General features: G+C 39.8%; 2 protein-coding genes across 3 annotated transcripts in view; one reads left to right on the forward strand and one right to left on the reverse strand.

The window, feature by feature from the left end:
* PIGU (phosphatidylinositol glycan anchor biosynthesis class U) overlaps positions 1 to 9,667 on the forward strand; it is a 117,707-nt gene that overhangs the window by 40,562 nt on the left and 67,478 nt on the right. For both annotated transcript variants that reach the window (XM_017513845.1, XM_017513852.2), the window contains exon 6: positions 1,589 to 1,689. In XM_017513845.1, the coding sequence (XP_017369334.1) occupies positions 1,589 to 1,689 (101 nt within the window). The remainder of the gene's footprint in view (positions 1 to 1,588; positions 1,690 to 9,667) is intronic.
* On the reverse strand, positions 1,021 to 1,469 carry LOC108292818 (40S ribosomal protein S26-like). Its single transcript, XM_017513927.2, has one exon. The coding sequence runs from the start codon at positions 1,429 to 1,431 to the stop codon at positions 1,084 to 1,086; it is 348 nt and encodes a 115-aa protein (XP_017369416.1). The 5' UTR covers positions 1,432 to 1,469; the 3' UTR covers positions 1,021 to 1,083.

Consider the following 9,667-nt stretch of genomic DNA (forward strand, 5'->3'; position numbering starts at 1 on the left):
TATAGAGATGGGGTTTTGCCATGTTTCCCAGGCTGGTCTCGAACTCCTGACCTCCAGTGATCCATGTGCCTCAGCCTCCCAAGTAGCTGGGATTACAGTCATGCACCACCATCCTGGCTAATTTTGTATTTTTATTAGAGATAGGGTTTCTCCATGTTGGTCAGGCTGGTCTTGAACTCCCTACCTCTGGTGATCCACCCACCTCGGCCTCCCAAAGTACTGGGATTACAGGCGTGAGCCACTGTACCTGGGTTGTTCTCATTTTAGCTGCTTCAAATCCTTTGTGGAAGCAGGATAGAAATAAATACAAACAATTTATTATGACCATCTAAGATTTCCTTACTCACAAGCATGTCATATTCATTTTCTTGTGCATTCCTTTTCCACCTCAGGAAAAGACTAGGAGTTTCAGCATAACTTCTTCCTAGTGGAGAGTCCAGATGTCCTTTGGAGTTTTGTGGCATCTGACTTGTTGAATTCAGTAGATACTTATTCTGTCCTTGCGGTCTGGATCTGTGAATTCAGCTTAACTACAAGAAGGGTACATCTAAACTGCTCTGACCTTTAGTATTGGTGTGACCTGTGTCAGGGCTTAGGAACCTGATTAAGGAAAATGTACTTTCCTGGTTCTCAGAGGTAAATGCAGCCGTTCTTAAGATATGTGGCTCTGTGGGAATTGGTAGAATTTAATCATTTTTGAAATCTAAAATAGTAAAAAGAACATTTTAGAGCTAGAAAAACCTGATTCTGAATATACTTACTTGTGAGATTTTGGGCAAGCTCCTTTACCCGAGTCTCAGTTTCCTCATCTGCAAAATTGGAATGATGTTATTGAGAGTTACAATAGCAATATTATTTAATCATCACAGTGATGATAGTGATGATTAAATACAACAGTTTTCCATATATGCCATAGCACAGAATAGGCAGTCCATGTTCAGTACCTTTTACTCATCAGCCGCAACCCCCACTCTATTCCTTTTTACTTGGGGAAACTCATTTCTTTTTTTTTTTTTTTTCAAGTACAATTTCCATTTTATTTTTCTCCAGGGAATAGTTGTCTTCAATCTTTTACTCAGCTCCTTACATGGGTTTTGGTGGGGGTCGTGGGGCAGCACCCGCAGGTCTAAATCGGGGTGGCGGTGTTCCGTCCTTGCGGGCTTCACGAGATCGATTCCTGACTACTTTGCTGTGAATTGCACAACTCACACAGTAATGTAGCTTCACATAGAGCTTGGGAAGTACATAGGCATCAAAGATGCTCGCTTCAGAAATATCCCTGACTGCTGCGGCCTCCACTATGTTTCGAATGATGAATTTCTTAATGGCCTTGTCCTTGGGCACGCATCGGGCACAGTTCGTGCAGCGAATAGGCTGAACATGGCCGCGGCCCTTTTTGGCACGACCGTTGTTCCTTCTTTTCTTTGTCATTTTGGAAGCTCGCAGCAGAGAAAACGGGGAAACTGATTTCTAAGAAGTTGCCTTCCTTCATGTGAGCTTTTAGTAAATCTCTCGGAATTTCCTGGCTGTAATGGTGAGGACTCCTTGGTCAGGATTACTAATGCCAAATATGTTTCTTCTTCCCCAGCTATCTCTTAAATCCTTACACCGTTTTGTCTTGTGTTGCCAAGTCTACCTGTGCAATCAACAACACCCTCATTGCTTTCTTCATTTTGACTACGATAAAAGGTAAGGCCCTGAAGGGAGAGTACAAAGCTCAGTCCCTGATTTATGCAAGGTTTTGTAACACTTATGCTGTGGGTTTTTTTTTTAATACAACACTTAAAAACATTTAAAAAATTACACAAGTAATACAAGATTATTCAGAAAATGTAGACAAGGCAAGAGGAAAAAAATTAAAACATCTTGAAAACGTACTGCTCAGAGAGTCACTATTAACATTGTTTAAGAAAAAGTTCTAGGCCAGGTGCGGTGGCTCATACCTATAATCTCAGCACTTTGGGAAGCCAAGGCAGGAGGATCATTGAACCCAGAAATTTGAGACCAGCCTGGGCAACATAGCAAGACCTTGTCTCTGCAAAACAAAAAATTAGCCCACAGTGCACCTGTAGTCCCAGCTACTTGGGAAGCTGAGGCAGGAGGATTGCTTGAGTTGCAAGTTTGAGGCTGCAGTGAGCTATGATCATCATGCCACTGCATTCCAGCCTGGGTGATGGAGTGAGACCTTGCCTCTTAAAAAAAGCTTCTAAAAGGCTTATGATTCGAATAGTAGTCTTCTCTTTCTTCCTACCCCTACTTCAGCTTCTTTGAAGCAATTGCTTTCTGGCTTTTGCTAGTATTCCATATTTATAAATAAGACTTTATATTGTATTTCCTGAATTACAAATTTTAGACATTATTTATTGTACTCCCATTATGGACAATGATAAAGATTTAGCTCTTTAGTACAAATATCCCCTTTCCCCCTTTGCCTGATTTTCCTGTAGTAGTTACATCCTAGTTTCTTGCTTGTTTGTTTTGTTTTGGAGACAGGGTCGTCACTCAAGCTGGAGTTCAGTGGCACAATCATGGCTCATGGAAGTCTTGATCTCCCCAACTCAGCTGATCCTCCCACTTCACCCCTTGAGTAGCTAGGACTACAAGTGCCTGTCATCACACCTGGCTAATTTTTGTATTTTTTATAGAGATGGGGTTTTGCCATGTTTCCCAGGCTACTGTTGAACTCCTGGGCTTAAGTGATCTGCCCTCCTTGGCCTCCCAAAGTGCGGGATTACAGGCATGAACCACTGCACCTGGCCAACATCATAGTTTTGATTAAATCAATATCAGCACCTATATCTTATGACACTATATGTGTTATTCCACTGCTGGGCAAAGCAGTAACTCTGTTTACTGTTTTCTTCCATGTACTGCCTTTATTTTTCCTAGGAGTAATAATTGTCTTTTATTGCTTGTTTGGTTTTTTGCCTAGTTTTTGGGTGCCAATCACTGTTTTATTCCCCAGTTGTTCCACTATATCTGGAGATTTTTTTCACACATCTTTCATCCTACCCAAGTATGTCTTGGTTGTTCTCTGGGTCTGGTATAAAGTTGTCATACTGGAACTTACCTTCATAAATCTCCTCTTCTGTATCCCTCCTCTCCTGGATTCCTTCTCTTTTTTATTGATTTTTTTTTTCTGTTTTTCTGAAGTACTTTCTCAGTAGTTGTCTAAGAAAGGGGGTATGAGATACATATTTTGAGTTTTTCCATCTCTAAAAAATATCTTTGTTCTAGTTTAGCACCAAATTAATAGTTGAGTAGGATAGAGAATTCTAGACTCAAATAACTTTTCCTTTAGAATTTTGAAGGCATTGGCCGGGTGAGGTGGCTCACGCCTGTAAGCCCAGCACTTTGGGAGGCCGAGGCAGGTGGACCACCTAAGGTCAGGAGTTCGAGACCAGCCTGATAGGAGAAACTCTATCAATTCAATTTTAAACAAAAAAGGAATTTTGAAGGCATTGTTTCATTGTCTTCTAGTATCCTGGTTGCTATTGAGCAGTTTTATGGTCTTGAATATAACCAATTTTTAAAATTTATTTTTATTTATTTTTATAATTGTTTTTTGAGATGGAGTCTTGCTCTTTTTGCCCAGGCTGGAGTGCAATGGCACAGTCTCGGCTCACTGCAACCTCTGCCTACCAGATTCAAGCGATTCTCCTGTCTCAGCCTCCTGAGTAGCTAGGATTATAGGCATGCGCCACCTCACCTGGCTAATTTTGTACTTTTAGTAGAGAAGGGTTTTCTCCATGTTGGTCAGGCTAATCTCGAACTCCCGACCTCAGGTGATCCGCCCGCCTGAGCCTCCCCAAGTTCTGGGATTACAGGTGTGAGCCACCATGCCTGACCGTAACTCAGTTTTTTTTTCTGAAATATTTAATATCTTCTGGTCAGGCACAGTGCTCTAACCTGTAATCCACGCACTTTGGGAGGCTGAAGCAGGAGGATCTCTTGAGCCTAGGAGTTTGAGACCAGCCTGGCAACATAGTGAGACCTCATCTTTACAAAAAATGAACACAATTAGCTGGGTGTGGTGGCATGTGCCTATGGTCCTAGATACTTGGGTGGCTGAGGCAGGAGGATCACTTGAGCCCAGGATGTTAAGGCTACAATGAGCCAATATAGTGATACTGTGCTCCAACCTGGGTGACAGAGCAAGACCCTCCCTCAAAAAAGGAGAAAAAAAATTGAGTATCTTCTTTTTATCCTCAACACTTTGAAATTTTATGACACTATGTCTTGACATGGGTCTTTTAAAATTCCTTATGCTGAGTACTTGGTAGGCCCTTTCTTTTTTGTTTTGTTTTGTTTTTTTGAGATGAAGTTTCGCTCTTGTTGCCCAGGCTGGAGTGCAATGGCACAATCTTGGCTCACTGCAACCTCCACCTCCCGGGTTCAAGCAATTCCTGTGCCTCAGCCTCCTGGGTAGCTGGGATTACAGGCATGTGCCACCATACCCGGCTAATTTTTGTATTATTGGTAGAGACGGGGTTTCACCATGTTGGTCAGGCTGGTCTTGGACTCCCAACCTCAGGTGATCTGTCCACCTCAGCCTCCCAAAATGCTGGGATCATAGGCATGAGCCACTGCGCCTGACCCGGCAGGCCCTTTCAATATGGAAACTAGTGTTCTAGAAGGTGTTTCTGTACAACGTTTCCAAATTCCACCTCTGTTTTCTCCTTCCACTTGTTTTGGATGTTTTTTGGATGTTAGACTTTCTTGATTGATCGATTATGCATATTTTATTTTCTATTGTTTTTCCCATCATTTTTACTTACTTTCTCCTTTTCTGGGATGTTTCCTTGTTTTTGTCTTCCAGTTCCTCATAGAATTTTAAATTTTATTTATTACATTTTTATACATTTACATTTGGTCTCTAGTTGTTTCTTTGGTCTTGAACTCCTGACCTCAGGTGATCCACCCACCTCGGCCTCCCAAAGTGCTAGGATTACAGGCGTATTTTTTTTTTTAATTGTTTGTTTTAAGAGGATTTCTTCCTTATGGGAAGATTTTCTTACATGTATGGTAATCCTGGCTATCTGTTTCTATTTAAGAGTGAGGCATGGCCTGGCACAATGACTCACAACTATATTCCCAGCATTTTGGGAGGCTCAGGTGGGAGGGTTGCTTGAGGCCAGGAGTTCAAGACCAACCTGGACAACATAGCGAGACCTCGTCTCTACAAAAGAAAGAAGTTAGCCAAGCATGGTGGTACTTGCTTGTAGTCCCAGCTACCCAGGAGACTAAGGTAGAAGGATCGCTTGAGCCTGGGAGTTTGAGGCTGCAGTGAGCTATGATTGTGCCACTGTACTGCAACCTAGGTGACAGCCGTCTCTAAAAAAAAAAAAAAAATTAAAAAATTTTAAATGAGGCATAACATATTGACTGGACACTGTGCATGGACAGTGTTTGTTGGTGGATCATTTTCGCTATATGGGGATCAGGCAGTGGGCTGGCCTCTTTGGGTCGGGGGCATTTACAAATGTCATCATTTGCAGGTTTTATTTTCCTTTGAAACTATTCAGTTTTTCCAAAGGGGAATCCTCTAACATCCTGTCTGGGGTAGCAGAGTTAGGGATTTTTTTGGAGGTGGAGGTTACATAAAGACTGGCTGCTGGAGTTGTGAGAGCAGGAACGGGGAGGGTGGCTGGTTTCAGTCCGGAGACTTTATTTCATCTCATTGTTTTTCAGCCCTCACTTCTCAGCCCATTACCGTGCTAAGTAGTTCCTAGACTTGTGCGCTTAGTTAGCTTTCTCCAGAACTGAGATCTTCTGCAGGTGGAGTAGAAAGTTAGAGGGATGGGTTATGTGGGAATGGTTATTTGGCTGCACATAGCTGGGATAAGACCTGTTGCTCTGAGTGGTCTGTATACAAACTTTCAGCTTAATTTTCTTCTCTGTGCGTTATTACCCCCACCTCCCATAGCATCTGATACACTCAAGTGCTGAATTTCTCAGAAGTTTTGTGGGTTGAGTTGGCTGATTTTTTATTAGTAATCCTCTTTGTAGGCCACTGAGCTGTAGTTTCTTCCACATCACCGAGTCATTTATTCTTTCACCTGCTTTATATTTTTTCACTATTGTGTTGAAGTTTTTTTTTTTTTTTCGCTATAATCTCCTCTTATTTTCTTTGTGATTTAATGTGGTTTTAATCTCTTATTGTCATTTTAGTGAGAATTTTGGAGGATGAGATGATAAGCACATGTGATCAATATGTTATTTTTAACTAAAGTTCCTCTGTAAGCATTTGGGTTATATATTTCCAGATTTTTCCTACATTTCCCACCCCCACCCCCGACTTTTAAATACTGTATCAATTAGCTAGTACCACAAAAATGTTAATAAACCACTCCAGAATTCAGTAGCTTAAGACAATAACAAGTGTTTACCTAGCTCATACCTCTGTAAGTCAGCAAGAAGTCAACTGATCTAGGTTGCACATGTTTCGTCAGTTGGCTGATTACATGGGCTTCATTTACGCATCAGTGGCTGGCTGGAGTTGGCTAATCTAGGCTGGGCTCTGCTTCATATGGCTGTCATCCTCCTGGGCCAGGGAACAAACTTAGGTATGTTCTCTTCATAGCAATGGCAGAAGCACAATAGTGAGCAAGCCTAGTCAGGCATGTACTTTTTAAGTTCCTGGTTGCATCACATGTGCTAACGTTCTCATTGATCAAAATGTAACACACGTCCAGGCACGGTGGCTCACGCCTGTAATCCTAGCACTTTGGGAGACCAAGGCAAGTAGATCACGATCTTGACTGGCCTGGCCAAGATGGTGAACCTTGTCTCTACTAAAGGGACAAAAATTAGCCAGGTATGATGGCAGGCGCCTGTAATCCCAGCTACTCGGGAGGCTGAGGCAGAGACTTGCTTGAACCTGGGAAGTGGAAGCTTCAGTGAGTATGATTGCACCATTGTACTCCAGCCTGGGCGATGAAGTGAGACTCCATCTCAAAAAAAAAAAAAAATGGTAATACATGACTGAGCCCAGGGGTGGGGATTTCCATCCTGTCCACAACAGGAAGGCACTGCAAAGTTATACAGCAAAGTACCTGGACCTGGTGGAGAGGCACGAGGGGCGCAAATTGGGGCCAGTAATACAACCTACCACGTATATACCAATAAATGTCTAGTCTTTTTTTTTTTTTTTTTTTTTTAAGTTAGTCTTGCTCTGTTGCCCAGGGTGGAGTGCAGTGGCACAGTCTCGGTTCATTGCAAACTCTGCCTCCTGGTTCAAGTGATTCTTGCACCTCAGCCTCCCGAGTAGCTGAGACTACAGGGATGTACTACCATGCCCGGCTAATTTTCGTATTTTTAGTAGAAACAAGGTTTCACCATGTTGGCCAGGCTGGTCTCGAACTCCTTACCTCAAGTGATCAGCCTGCCTTGGCCTCCCAAGGTGCTGGGATTACAGGTGTGAGCCACCACGCCCGGCCCTAGTCTATCATTTTGAATGGCTGCATATTCATTTTATGAATGTAGAAATTCTTTGACCAATATATATATCATTAAATAGGTGATTTTCCAGTTTTTAGCTGTTTAAATATTACAATCAACTTTCTAATATACAGCAATATTTGTACTCGTTTAGTTATTTTCTTATAATAAAGTCCTAGAAACAGAAATATTTACCACTTTTTAACAATTTCTAGAATTAATTATTTTTTTCTTTTTTGTGGATAATAGAGGTCTCGCTGTGTTGCCCAGGGTGGTCTCAAAACTCCTGGGCTCAAGCTGTCCTCCTACGTCTGCCTCCCTTAAGTGCTGAGATTATAGACATGAGCCACCACACCCAGTTGGATTTCTGAAATTTATTGCCACATTTATACTCCCATAAGAAGCATGTAAGAGTCCTTGTATTTGTACACTATTGTTTAATAGTTTGTGTGCTCAGGAAGTTAAAGAGTACAAAGTTGTACGTAGAACCTTTTACTTACGGTTTGCTTACCTTTTCAGGGGTGGCACATGAGGATGCCTTAGGTCTTCATAAGAGATTGTTTCTCTTGGAATGCTTATAAGTGGTCTTTCTGTAGGCCTATTAGTTTAATTTATTATTAGGTTACTTAAAATGGCTAGATACTGCATAGTCTGAACCATTTGTTCTGAAGATTGTGGTCATTTTGTCAGAAACAACTCTGAAACAGTCAGTACTCTGCTGTCTGCATACTCCCTGACTCAATCCCTGTTTCCAGAGTGTCAGGTTCAGATAGGTTGTCATTTATCAAGGTGTCTGGTGTCCATTAAAATAAAGAATGTACACAGTAGCCGGACAGAAGAGACCAAGTACTGGCCTTTGGAAATGTCACCTTTAAAATAGCCGATTGCAGAGATAGAAACTGAAGACATGCCCTCAGAAGGTGCATGTTTATTTATTTTCCTAGGAGTCTCACATAAAAATGTAAAGTATGCCATTAAAAAATACATTTTATGACCTTTAAGTCAATGAAAGGTTTTTGTCTGGGGAAGAAAAACATGTAAATAAGTTATGTGTATCTCTTTTGTAGCCATGTTTCTTTTGTTCCACAGAGCAAAAAAAATGTTTTATATCACTCTAGATTTTTGTTTAATGAAGTCATAGACATTTTCATAATGTTATATGCATAATTTTGTTTTATCACTTCATATGAATCATGTCAGACGTTGATCACATTATTTGTCATTTCCTTTAAATTTAAATTTGGAAGTAATTTAAGCATTTGCCAAGAATAAAAGAAATTCAAGCCTATAAATTGAAAAGTAAAAGTCTTTCATCACCCTGCTCCACCTCCTCTTAAGTTCCTCTTGCATACTTGTTATGAGGTCCAGCCCTTCTCCTTTGTTGGACATTTGTTTTCCATTATTTGCTACTATAAATAGAGACCCTCACAAACAACATTTCTAATCTGTTAAAATATTTGAAGAGTTCTATTTTAGGTAGGTCTCTGAACCACTTTAGCTCTTTGAGTATTTTAGTAATCTCTGCTAACAGTATATATAATAAAGTTAGTTGTTATAAATTCTGCAAGTTATATTTCTACATTTTACATATTACCACATAATATTAATAAAATTAGTTACTTAATAAAATTAATGAAGGAATAATTTACTTTTTTTCTTAAAAAGGAAAATATTTGAGAATTCACAAGAAATATAAATCACTAAAAATTATGGAAAAATATTCAACTCCATGGATAATTAATAAAGAAAAGCAAATTGAAATTTAAAAACATTTGAAAGCTTTTTTTTGCCTTTGAAATTGGTAAGGACTTTAGAAGCTAATTCTCAGTTCTGGCAAAGTTTCTATCAAATAGGCATTCTCCCACGTGGAAGTTGGCTGATAAATTCGTACAACCATCTTATCCACTGGGGGATAAAATGTTTATAGTTTTGATTTATTAATTCTACTTTTGAGAACCTATCCTAAAGTAATGCAGAAATACAAAGCTTTATGGTGCAAAGTCATTAATTGCTGAATTATTTATAATCACTGGAAACATTAGAAAATACTTTAAAATAGAGAGGAAAGGTTAAGTAAAATGTGGTTTACCCATGTAGTAGAATATTATGCACATGATATTTAAATATAATTTTAAATTATGTGAAAATGTTTTTTAAACAATGTAAAATTATATATATATATATATATATATATATATATATTTTTTTTTTTTTTTTTTTTTTTTTT

Source organism: Cebus imitator, unplaced genomic scaffold, assembly GCF_001604975.1.
Source record: "Cebus imitator isolate Cc_AM_T3 unplaced genomic scaffold, Cebus_imitator-1.0 Scaffold18, whole genome shotgun sequence".
NCBI lineage: Eukaryota > Metazoa > Chordata > Mammalia > Primates > Cebidae > Cebus > Cebus imitator.